At 40.8% G+C, this 13698-nt stretch overlaps 1 protein-coding gene across 1 annotated transcript; it reads right to left on the bottom strand.

Annotated features, from left to right (window-relative positions):
* Positions 1–577: 577 nt before the first annotated feature.
* LOC123759796 (uncharacterized) lies at positions 578–1969 on the bottom strand. The gene has a single exon (XM_045745053.2). The coding sequence runs from the start codon at positions 1967–1969 to the stop codon at positions 578–580; it is 1392 nt and encodes a 463-aa protein (XP_045601009.2).
* Between the last annotated feature and the right edge of the window lie 11729 nt (positions 1970–13698).

The following is a 13698-nucleotide window of genomic DNA, read 5'->3' as shown; positions in this document are numbered from 1 at the left end:
ACTACGAAAGGGATCTGAGAGTTGTGATCAGTAAGAATTTAAAACCAAAAAAAATCAATGTACAAATGTTCGTAATATAGCAAACAGGACACTGAGATTTATTCATCGAAGCGTTAGTAACAAGACACCTGGTGTTGTTCTTCAGCTATATCTTGCTCTGGTTAGGTCCCATTTAGATTATGTGGTTCAGTTTGGGTCGCCGTACTATAAAATGGATATAAAGATTAACAGCCTAGTTAATCCCCCAAATTAGAAGCCTGTCATATGAAGATTGACAAAGCCTAAATTACATTCACTAGCAAGGCGAATAATTAGAGGTGCTGAAGAATTAGGTAAAATAATGGAGGTTTTAAAACAATAAATTGGGTTGAAAAATTTATTGTAGTCCAAGTAGTTGGACTGGTTGACAAAATTCAGAGTAATTTGGTCCAGGCAAGATATCAGGGAGATTACACGATAATACTTTCTTATAACATTTATTGTACTATTTAACATAAAGTAATAGACAAAATACATGATTTATGGAATTCAATAAGTCCGCTGCACTTTATACCAATAAAGACCATTATTGCGAAGCTTAAAGTTCAGTTTTGGGAACTGATGACCTCGCATTTTGGACAGTTTTGGGGACTGATGACCTCGCATTTTGGACAGTTTTGGGGACTGATGACCTCGCATTTTGGACAGTTTTGGGGACTGATGTCGTCGCATTTTGGACAGTTTTGGGGACTGATGACCTCGCATTTTGAACAGTTTTGGGGACTGATGTCGTCGCATTTTGGACAGTTTTGGGGACTGATGTCGTCGCATTTTGGACAGTTTTGGGGACTGATGTCGTCGCATTTTGGACAGTTTTGGGGACTGATGTCGTCGCATTTTGGACAGTTTTGGGGACTGATGTCGTCGCATTTTGGACAGTTTTGGGGACTGATGTCGTCGCATTTTGGACAGTTTTGGGGACTGATGTCGTCGCATTTTGGACAGTTTTGGGGACTGATGTCGTCGCATTTTGGACAGTTTTGGGGACTGATGTCGTCGCATTTTGGACAGTTTTGGGGACTGATGTCGTCGCATTTTGGACAGTTTTGGGGACTGATGCCTCAGAGAGATGTACTGATCTCGCATTCAGGACAATGTCCCACAAGCCTTTCCTTCCGGGGCTAATGGAAAACTCTAATAACTTTCTGACCACTCGCTGCTTCGATTTGATGAATTCTGGGACAAGTTGCGCCGACATGTTGAACTTTGGGTCTGCTGGCTGCAAAGTCACGTTGAACTTTGGGTCTGCTGGCTGCAAAGTCACGTTGAACTTTGGGTCTGCTGGCTGCAAAGTCACGTTGAACTTTGGGTCTGCTGGCTGCAAAGTCACGTTGAACTCTGGGTCTGCTGGCTGCAAAGTCACGTTGAACTCTGGGTCTGCTGGCTGCAAAGTCACGTTGAACTCTGGGTCTGCTGGCTGCAAAGTCACGTTGAACTCTGGGTCTGCTGGCTGCAAAGTCACGTTGAACTCTGGGTCTGCTGGCTGCAAAGTCACGTTGAACTCTGGGTCTGCTGGCTGCAAAGTCACGTTGAACTCTGGGTCTGCTGGCTGCAAAGTCACGTTGAACTCTGGGTCTGCTGGCTGCAAAGTCACGTTGAACTCTGGGTCTGCTGGCTGCAAAGTCACGTTGAACTCTGGGTCTGCTGGCTGCAAAGTCACGTTGAACTCTGGGTCTGCTGGCTGCAAAGTCACGTTGAAGTCTGGGTCTGCTGGCTGCAAAGTCACGTTGGACTTTGCTGGCTTCAAGGACATCTGGGACTTTAGGTCTGCTGGCTGTGATGACATGTGAGGCTCTGGGTCTGCTTGGGGTGAGGACAATACAGCATCCTGCAAAACTGCTGCATTTATTTGATATTCAACTCGCCTTCCCAGACGTAATGGGATGGCGGAGCTGACAGCCACCAGGACCAATAGGACGAGGACCTTCATCCTTGCTGCTTCTGCTGAAGACACAATTGTGAAGTTTCTACAGCCGTCTCCTGGCCATATATTCCCCGCTCGTCACCTCACGGTCGAGTGAGGCGGCGCGTCATCAATGAATTACTGACATGGTTGTCTCGGGACGATAATAGGCATTGGAGGAGGAGGAACATATTAATACATTAGGAAGCTGCAGAAGGCCTATCGTTATCTTCGGCGCGGCTACTGTTTATATCCACCAAAACTCATGTATACATATGTCTCTCTTCTGCTTGAAAGATGCCCATAATCTAAGGTCTATAATGGTACCTGATATTTGGTATCGCAGTTCATATTCTGTATTCCCATACTAGTATTACCCAGGTACTTTGTGTATTTAAATGTATCCAATTCATATGATACACTGTTTCGTGTTTTATTTTGTGTTGATATATTTAACACCTTTATCATATCTACTTTGTTATACGCTGTTGTCCATCTGAATACTTCAGTCACGTCACCTTAAATCTTCGCTTTTTGAAAAGAAAGGTTTTTAAATCTCTCGTAATATGAAACGTTTCTAATTCCTGGGATTAACTTTGTCATAGAATAATAATAACACAGAACGGATGAACATGGGAGTTAAGCATTTTATTTTACAGAGCTATAAATAAGCGCATTTAAAATGGGGAGCAACAATTGTGAAGTCAGTGGAATTCCCAGTTGCAATTCTTTTGTCCATGTCTTGTCCTAGTCGACTTAAGGCAGCGTCTGGGATCATCCCGGGCGTAAGTTGGAACCCTCATCACGGCCCCTTGTAGATTTGCTCAATTTATCACGCTGTCAAGAACAGTTATAAACAAATTTGAGAGATAAAAGGAATTTTTAAGTTGTGTATAGCTTGTCAGAAAAGAAAGAAAGAAAGCGCTTAAGGTTTCTTCCAGATATATCCAACAACGACGGAAGAGGAACGAAATGCACAGTAATACCAGGCTTGAGTTGTACTATTTGTTTAATAACATCCACCCTGGTAACTACTAAACTAGTCAACCTGTCTTCTTCCCACCAATATAGACTTGTTCAGCTGAAGACATAATGGTAAGTTACACACAGAAATTACAAAAATGTGATGCATCAAATGAACAACTCCACAAGGGCCGTGACGAGGATTCGAACCTACGTCTGAGAGCATCCCAGACGCTGCCTTAATCGACTGAGCTACGACATGGTCAAAAGAAATTGCGTAAAACAAACCAAACGTAAAATTGGTTTGTGTCTCGGAGAGACTGAAGGATCCGTCGGTAAATCAGAATGATTTCCCGGTTGAAATTCTTTTGACCATGTCTTATCTCAGTCGATTAAGGCAGCTTCTGGGATGCTCTCAGACGTAGGTTCGAATCCTCGTCACGGCCCTTGCGGATTTGTTCATGATTAAGTTCTTCTTTACTAAATTTAGATAAAATATTGATTTAAAATACTATTCATCTCTTCGTCATAATAAGGTATCTGACCTGTCTCAGTTTTTAATGGATCTATCCTTTCCCTTAATCTTTGTTCTATATCTGAAAAAAACGATTAGGATTTGTCTTTGCTTACCCTGCTATGCGAACTTCATAGTTTCATTGTGCCCTCGTTATCTCTCTTTTTTAATATTTCTAACCACTTGGACGAATTCTTGTTCAAGATTGACTTTCCCATTCTTAATCCTTTTGTACTAAACTCTATTTTTAACTATAAGATTCTTCACATCTATTGCTTTCCATTTCTGGTCCATAATATTCGGTCTAATAAATTTGTTTGGTGTGTAAGTGCTTCACTCATAATGATGTGCTGCCAGGAATATTAACGAAGTATCCAAAATTTACTTGTGACATGATAGAGGTGTACAAGTGGATGAACGGACATAACAAAGTGGATATAATAGAAGTAGGATCCCTTGAATGTTTCAAGCGTAGGTTAGACATATATATGAATAAGATTGGGTGGATATAAATAGGAGCTGCCTCGTATGGGCCAAAAGGCAATTACCTTCATTCTCATGAACAAATCCACAAGGGCCGTGATGAGGATTCGAACCTACGTCTGTGAGCATCCCAGACGCTGCCTTAATCGACTGAGCTACGACGTGGAAAAAGAGGTAATGGTAATACCTTCATTCTCATGTTCTGATGTTCTATTGGAACAACAGATTGACATCCCTTGAGAGTTAGATTAGAGGGGTACAAGTGCCCCTCACATTTCAATGTTTCGGCCAAGGTAGACTAAACAAACTTGAAAAGGTACAAAAGAAAACCATGAGACTAACATTAGGATGCTCATAGAAATACTATAATTGAGATAATGAAGCTGTAATTGAACTTACAGAGCATTGGGGATTGAGTTTCTGGGATAAGTTGTAAGATTGATTGATAAAGATTAAGCAACCCAAGAGGTGGCACGGGCATGAATAGCCCGTAAGTGGTACAATTTTTTTTTTTGTTCAATAACTCTTTTTCAGTATTCTGAGGTCGCATTTAATCGTCAACCTGTTATCTTGGGGAGGATACTGCTTGACAGTCTTTATGAGGATGTCCAGCTGCTGGACACCTTTGTTGACCAGGAGAGTGGCTGTATTGATGGCTTCAGGGTGGCCACTGCAAGATTCAGGAACTCTTAAAGCTCTTCTAAGGTCATTGGTTGCTTCACATTCCAGAAGATAGTGAAGTAATGGCTTTTCTGTGACAGTTTGGCAGAAGATGCACTCTCTCTGTCGGGGTTCACCAATCTCCCAGTTGCATCTGTAAGATTGATTGATTGATAAAGATTAAGCCACCCAAGAGGTGGCACGGGCATGAATAGCCCGTAGGTGGTACAATTTTTTTTTCTCAGTATTCTGAGGTTGCATTTAACCATCAAGCTGTTATCGCGGGGGAGAATACTGCTTGACAGTCTTTATGAGGGTGTCCAGCTGCTGGACACCTTTGTTGACCAAGAGAGTGGCTGTGTTGATGGTTTCAGGGTGGCCACTGCCTGATTCAGGAACTCTTAAAGCTCTTCTAAGGTCATTGGTTGCTTCACATTCCAGAAGATAGTGAAGTAATGGCTTTTCTGTGACCGTTTGGCAGAAGATGCACTCTCTCTGTCGGGGTTCACCAATCTCCCAGTTGCATCTGTAACCTAGACGTAGTCTATATAGCCTAACTGCTATTTCCCTGTGGATTCCTTTTGGGATATTTAACCTTTCTAATTTGGTTGCCTGAAGATACCATGTTGCAGATGGCGAACCTTCAGCTATTCTCTGGTGCAGGTAGGCTTTGTTGAGATGTGAGAGTTTTTTGGTGATGATGTTTTTTATGTTCTCTAGGCTGGGTTGAATTGTTTTATGTATCACTGGATGACGAGTTGCCAATTTAGCAATTTCATCAGCTTTTTCATTTAATGGGATTCCAATATGGGATGGGATCCAGTTTAAAGTTATGTTGAGTCCTTTGCCTTTAGCGACTGCTCCAAGATACAAAATGGTGGTAATTATTTCCACATTATCTTTCCACTGTTTTTGTCCTAGTATTTGAAGTGCAGCTTTTGAGTCTGTGTGTATAATTGCATTTTGATTGTTTTGTGCAATCACATATGCGAATGCCTGTTGTATGGCAAACAGCTCAGTTTGGGTTGATGATACTAGTCCTCCCAGTCTCCAATATGCCTGAACGCTGGTCGTGCAAAGAGCAGCGCCAGCACTCTCATTTTCTGTGTCCACCGATCCGTCTGTGAAGATGTGGGTGGCTCCTGCTACTGCTATGCTATACATTTGCTCTTCTATTATGCGCCTTAGGATTGTCGGATCATAGGCAGCCTTTTTCATTGGGAGACTTTCTATTACTATTTTGAAAGTAGGCTCTTCCCACGGTGCGGAAGGAGTGTAATTTGGATGTGGATGATCACCCTCTCTATCAAGAATCATGTTTTTTAAATGTAGTCTGTTTAGGACTTTTCCTGCTCTTGCAACCCAAGAGTTTCCATTGTTTTGGCCTAGTCCAACCACCAAGGCCTGCCGTACTGGGATTGGATCAGAAGAAATAATTATCTTACTGATAATTGTAGCTGTCCTTTGTGATATTCTTTCTTGTAGAGAGGGTAAACCCGTCTCCAGTCTAAGAGTTTCAAGCCTGGTCCACATGGGGGCTCCCAGTGCAGCTCTCATAGCATTGTTTTGGGCAACTTCAAGTTTTTTCCACTGTTGGTGTGATAGATTTGTGAGTGCAGGTGCGGCATAATCGATCACTGATCTGACTGCCTGTACATAGTATGTGCGAAGGACTTGCAGATTGGCTCCTCCAGAAAGGGAGGTTAGCGACCTGAGGATTGCCGTCCGGGCCGCAGTTCGCTCTCTCAAGTATGTGACCTCAGCATTAAAATTCATGTGTGTGTCCAGGATGATTCCTAGATACTGATAGGTGTCGACCCATTCTATTGGTTGACCCTGTACTGTGAGTTGGATGTTGGGCTTCGCTATTTTTATGGGCATGGCCTTTGACTTTGAGGGGTTGAGTTTGATCCCAATCTGTTTTGCCTCTTTACTGATGCAGTCTAAGCATTTGGGTGCAAGGCGCGCCGCATCCCTTCCTTTTATGATGATGACAAAGTCGTCCGCGTAGTTTAGCAGCCTGCAGTGATGTGGAAGTTTCAACCTCATTATTCTTTCCATTAAACAGTTGAAGAGAAGAGGGCTGAGAATACCTCCTTGCGGTGTACCATTTTTCATGTCTTTTGTACTCAGAGACTGTGCCATGAAGTTTTACTCTTGCTTCTCTGTTTATGAGACAGTTTTTGGTCCAGGAGAGCAGGTTGCCTCTGACCTCTTTGTCAATGAGGCAGCAGAGAATAGCTGGGGCGCTAGCCAGTTCAAAGGCTTTTTCGAGGTCCAGGAATATCAGCATTCCTGGTCTGTCATTCAAGTGGGCTAACAGAGTTGTAATACATTCCACTGTGCCAACCCCTCTTCTATAGGCATACATATCATGGTGCAGTTTAGGCATTTTCCACTCCAGTCTGTTGAGTGCCATTCTGTCAGCCGTCTTGGCTGCACAGCTTTGGAGAGAGATGGGCCTGGGATTAGCTGGATCTTTGGGTTTTGGGATCGGCACTATGTCTGCTCTATTCCAAGCAGAAGGTCTAGTTTGAGAAGTCCAGGCTAAATTAATTAACCTTAGGTATGCAGCGTCTCCCTCTGGGCCGAGGTTTCTAATCATTTTATAGGTTATTTTGTCGGCTCCAGGGGATGTATCCTTGGAGTTTTTCTTAGCCCGATTGAGCTCATCCAGTGTGAAGGGGGCATTAGTGTCAGAGACTTCTTCACATGCCGTAAGGATTCTGTGCCACCTTTCTTCCTCTAGTCCGGTCTGTACTGCTAATACATCTTGTGGAAGTTGATTGCTGGCTGCTCTCTCTGCAAACCTGGTTGCCTGCATCTGTAACCAAGACGTAGTCTATATAACCTAACTGCTATTTCCCTGTGGATTCCTTTTGGGATATTTAACCTTTTTACTTTGGTTGCCTGAAGATACCATGTTGCAGAGGGCGAACCTTCAGCTATTTTCTGGTGCAGGTAGGCTTTGTTGAGATGTGAGAGTTTTTTGGTGATGATGTTTTTTATGTTCTCTAGGCTGGGTTGAATTGTTTTATGTATCACTGGATGACGAGTTGCCAATTTAGCAATTTCATCAGCTTTTTCATTTAATGGGATTCCAATATGGGATGGGATCCAGTTTAAAGTTATGTTGAGTCCTTTGCCTTTAGCGACTGCTCCAAGATACAAAATGGTGGTAATTATTTCCACGTTATCTTTCCACTGTTTTTGTCCTAGTATTTGAAGTGCAGCTTTTGAGTCTGTGTGTATGATTGCATTTTGAGTGTTTTGTGCAATCACATATGCGAATGCCTGTTGTATGGCAAACAGCTCAGTTTGGGTTGATGATACTAGTCCTCCCAGTCTCCAATATGCCTGTACGCTGGTCGTGCAAAGAGCAGCGCCAGCACTCTCATATTCTGTGTCCACCGATCCGTCTGTGAAGATGTGGGTGGCTCCTGCTACTGCAATGCTATACATTTGTAACTCTAAAACAGTTGGTATACTTTCCAAAATCAGATATTATGTACCTAACTCTGCTCTCATCTCTCTATATTATGCACTAATCTATCCCTATCTCAACTATGGTATCTGTGCATGGGGTTCAACCACTGCAAACCACCTCAAGTCCATCATCACCCAGCAAAAATCTGCTATCAGAATAATATCAAATTCTGCTTTCAGACAACACACAGCCCCCTTGTTTAACTCCCTAAACATGCTAAACATAATCTCACTCCATAAATTCTCTTGTGTCAACTACATTTACAAAACCCTGTTCTTAAATGCAAATCCTGCTCTGAAACTCTTCCTGGACAGATGTAATAGGACCCATTATCACCACACCTGAAATAAATATCTCTTTGATATCCCCAGAGTTAAACTTAATCTGTGTAAACACTCTATGCAAACAAAGGGACCCAGTTTATGGAACTCACTCCCTATTGAATTGAAAAGCTGTCCAACTTTTACATCATTCAAAATCAATACTAAAAAGTACCTAATTTCATCTTCATAGTTTTTCACTTTTTGCCTTAAAATTGCACTGTATCTATTGCTACCCAATCTCCCAACCTTTATGTTCCCATTTTGAACATCTTTACCATTGTGATCATTGCTGTCTTCTTATATGTGCTGTCAATCTGTTGTATGGTGTTTATTAATCTTGTTTATCTGTATCTTTTGCTACCCAGTCTCCCAATCTTTATGTACCCAATCTGAACTTCTTTACCATTGTGATCATTGCTGTCTTATATGTGTTGTCAATCTGCTGTATGGTGTCTATTAATCTTGTTTAAAATACTAATCAAGCTGTCAATGTAATCAATCAGAGCTTTAATATAACAATGTGCTTTAATATACTTACTAAGCTCTCTCATCTCATTTTTCTCTTGCAATGTATCTTTATCATTTATCAATTCTGATAGAAATTACCTACTTAAAATTATCTGCTAGATTAAGGACCTGCCCGAAATGCTGCGCGTACTAGTGGCTTTACAAGAATGTAAATACTGTACTATCCAATGTATTCTCACAAACCCAATGTACCTTCTTGTATATATATAAATAAATAAATAAATAAATAAATAAATAAATAAATAAATAAATAAATAAATAAATAAATAAATAAAAATGTGTGGTATGCAACAGTGGTTCCCCAGTGTCCTCAAAGGTATCGTCAATATTTGTAGGAGAGACGCTGCGTGAACCTCCACCAGACGCCATGACGCTCCTCCTCAACACAATTTATACTTTAATCTAAGTTAGTATTAAGTTTCAGTCTTAGTGTTTTTCCTGGCCGAAACGCTTTGCGTAATAGTTCCTTTAGGCATTGTATGTACTAGCTTTTTTTTTGAGATATATACAAGAGTTGTTACATATTCTTGTACAGCCACTAGTACGCGTAGTGTTTCGGGCAGGTCCCTGGAATACGATCCCCGCCGCGAAGAATCGTTGTTACAACCAAGTACACATTTTACTGTTGCGTTGAACAGAGGCTGCAGTTAAGGATTTGCGCCCAGTAAATCCACAGTCTCTGTACCTAAAGCCTATTAATTCCACTGACGTCAATGAGATAATCCTTTCCCTTAAAACCAAGTCTAGTACGTGCCCTTGAGGAGATACCAACTTTAATTTACAAAAAAAGCCTCCAGATCTTTAGCCCCTGCTATTGCATTGCTCTTCAACAAGTCACTTGAACTCCAAACCTTTCCAGATATTCTAAAAAAAAGCGAGAGTAACGCCTGTCCACAAATGTGGTGACCCCACAGATGTTAACAACTACAGACCTATATCAATCCTGCCAAACTTGTCAAAAAATTTTGAAAAACTAATCTATAAGCAGCTTTACTCATATCTAGCCAAACTCAATATACTTAGCCCTTGCCAATATGGCTTCAGGCCCAAAAAATGCACTAACGATGCACTTATTAGTATGCTTAACTCGATTCATACAGCTCTTGATAAAAATGAGTTCCCTGTTGGGTTATTTGTGGACCTGCGTAAAGCTTTTGACACTGTCAACCACCAAAACCTTCTTCTTAAATTACATCATTATGGAGTCAGAGGACACTCCCTGCAATACCTCAAATCCTACCTTACTGACAGGCTCCAGTATGTTTCTGTGAATAATTCAATTTCTGCCACCCTACCCATCAACATTGGTGTTCCTCAGGGCAGCATACTTGGCCCTCCCCTCTTTCTCATCTACATTAATGACCTTCCAAATGCCTCCCAACACCTCAAACCAATTCTATTTGCTGACGACACAACCTTCATTTACTCCAGTCCTGACCCCCTTGCTCTAAATGCCACAGTAAATACTGAGCTAAATAAAGTCCATCTTTGGCTAACTGCCAACAAACTCACCCTTAACATTGACAAAACTTTCTATATTCTGTTTGGCAATAAATCCTCTAATCAAATAAATCTCAAAATAAACAATACCCAAATTTGTAACAAATTAGATGGCAAATTCCTTGGCATTCTCATTGACCACAAGCTGAATTTCTAGGGACACATTCTAAATATATTAAAAAAAGTTTCAAAAACTGTTGGCATTCTTTCTAAGATCAGATATTATGTACCCCGCCCTGCCCTGGTGACTATCTATTACTCCCTTATCTATCCATATCTCAACTATGGTATTTGTGCTTGGGGCTCTACTACCCAGCCGGGAGTAGGGAGTAGGGAGCCGGTTGGTCGAGCGGACAGCACGCTGGATTTGTGATCCTGTGGTCCTGGGTTCGATTCCAGGCGCCGGCGAGAAACAATGGGCAGAGTTTCTTTCACCCTATGCCCCTGTTACCTAGCAGTAAAATAGGTACCTGGGTGTTAGTCAGCTGTCACGGGCTGCTTCCTGGGGGTGGAGGCCTGGTCGAGGACCGGGCCGCGGGGACACTAAAAAGCCCCGAAATCATCTCAAGATAACCTCAAGATAAACCAAAATCATTTACGTCCTCTAATTACTCAACACAAAGCTGCTATTAGGACAATATCCAACTCTGGCCCCAGACATCACTCGGTACCCCTACTCAAATCTCTGAATATGTTAGACATTAAGTCACTGCACATTCTCTCATGTGTATTATACATATATAAAACGCTAAACTGTAATGCCAATCCTGACCTCTAAAGCTTCATAGAAGGTTGTAACAGAACCCATGAGCACCACACCAGAAATAAATACAGTTTTGATATTCCTAGAGTACGACTTAATCAAACTAGAAATGCTCTACAAATCAAGGGACCCAGAATGTGGAATGACCTTCCCAACCATGTTAAAGACTGTACCTCTCTCAACCAGTTTAAGATAAAAACGAAGCAATACCTAATAAATCCCCTGTAACCTACCTTACCCCTCTATTGTCAACCAATGTCTGTTTTTTTTTTAAAGAGCGCTGTTTGTCGACAGAATTGTATTTGTGCTGCTTTTTCAGCTATGTTTTCATTCCATGTTTTCATTTTACTCTTTATCCTCAATTAGTATTAAGCTTTAGTCATTTAAGTTTTTCATGCCCGAAACGCTTTGCGTAATAGTGGCTTTAGGCATTGTATGTACTAGCTCTATCTATAAATCCATCACTCTTTGTAAAATCTCTTGTATGTATGTACCTTACCGAAATAAACATTTGATTTTGATTTGATTTGATTTAAATCCTTCCCGGCCAGGATACGAACCCATGACAAAGCGCTCGCGGAACGCCAGGCGAGTGTCGCAGTTCCTGAACCGATTATGTGCCTCTGTAATCCTTTACACCACCGCCCACGGGATGAGTATGGGGTGCATAATAAAGAAAGAAATTGAATTACCACTACACCACGGAGACTGACATGGAGCTCTATACAATACAATACAATACAATACAATTTTATTTAGGTAAGGTACATACATACAATAAATATTTACAAGGATTGTTGGACTTATAGGTAGAGCTAGTACATACAATGCCTAAAGTGGTGTCCTAATAAGGGATTATACGGAGTTTGGGACTGTGGACAGGATAATTGAACTCCGGCTTAGTAATTATATATCATCCACACAAGCTGAACTGCAGGCCATTCTGGCGTGTTTGGAGGAAGTACGTCATGACGACAAAAATGTTTTTGTATTTGTCGATAGCCGAGGAGCACTGGAGTCCTTAAACAGTCGAAACCCAGTCTTCATGTCTATAGTGGAGGACTGTAAGAGAAGAAGAACTGAGATACAGCTGAAAGGTTATAGTGTGAAATTCATGTGGATTCCGTCTCATGTTGGAATAGTGCTCAACGAGGTGGCGGATGACTTGGCCAAAAGTGCCACATCAAAACCACAAGTTGACATTGAATGTGAATTCACAATGAGACAAATAAGAAGCAAAATCAGAAATATTCAGGCACAGGCGGGAGTGGAGAGGAGAGAGATAATGTATGAGAGAAGTCAAACCATGCAACACTACATGTATGTGAGTCAAAACACCCATTTCACTTATGGTAAAAGGAGAAATGCTTGGAGTGACTCTGTGTACATGCGGCTCAGGCTTGGGTACAAATATTACTGGGAATATGGGATAGATGTTCATGGTAATGACACGAAGTGTAAACTATGTGGTATGTTAAGGTCTCACACCCTTGCCCATTATATTCTTGATTGTCCGTTGATTAATGTATATAGAAACACTGAGATAAGGACTGTTCCTGAACAAATAGCATGGATGTGTCACAACGGAAAGGTTGATGATATTCTTGAGAGATATAAGAATTTTGCACCAAGATTGTAATATTTTGTTGAATTATCTGCAGGTGTCTTGCAAATTGTCTATACAGTATACCTAGGTCATAAAAGTATTTGTGTGTACGTCTGATACCATACTACTTGTGAGGGAGGAAATGTATATTTTTACCTCTCAGAATGTTTGGTAATGTGTTTATTTGTGATGTGTGTCTATGTATATATTAACACATTGTACTGAATGGGGTGAGAATAGCTTGAGCTACCTCATCCCTTTGTGTGTATTTTACCTCAATAAACTTATTTCAATTTCAATTTCAATTTCAATGCCTAAAGCCACTATTACGCAAAGCGTTTCGGGCATGATAAACTTAAATGACAAGCTTAATACTAATTGAGCATAATGAGTAGAATGAAAACAAGAAATGAAAACATAGATGAAAAAGCAGCACAAATACAATTATGTCGACAAACAGCGCTCTTTAAAGAAAAAAAACAGACATTGGTTGACAATAGAAGGGTAAGGTAGGTTACAGGGAATTTATTAGATTCAGATTCAGATTCAGATTCAGATGTTTATTCAGGTAAGGTATATACATACAAGTGATGTTACATTAATGGATTGATATATAGATAGAGCTAGTACATACAATGCCTAAAGCCACTATTACGCAATGCGTTTCGGGCAAGAAAAACATTAATATCTAGAACTTAATACTAATTGAGCATAAAGAATAAAAAGTGTTGAGAACAAATACAAATAAAGATAAAAAAAGGGGGAACATGACTGAAAAAGCAGCACAAATACAATAGGTTGACAAACAGTGTTGATTAAAAAAAAAAAAAAAGAAAGAAAATAACAGACATGGGTTGACAATAGAGGAGTGAGGTAGATTACAGGGAATTTATTAGGTATAGCTTCGTTTTTAACTTAAACTGGTTGAG

Source organism: Procambarus clarkii, chromosome 90 (genome assembly GCF_040958095.1).
Source record: "Procambarus clarkii isolate CNS0578487 chromosome 90, FALCON_Pclarkii_2.0, whole genome shotgun sequence".
Taxonomy (NCBI): domain Eukaryota; kingdom Metazoa; phylum Arthropoda; class Malacostraca; order Decapoda; family Cambaridae; genus Procambarus; species Procambarus clarkii.
This window is presented reverse-complemented; position numbering and strand designations above follow the sequence as displayed.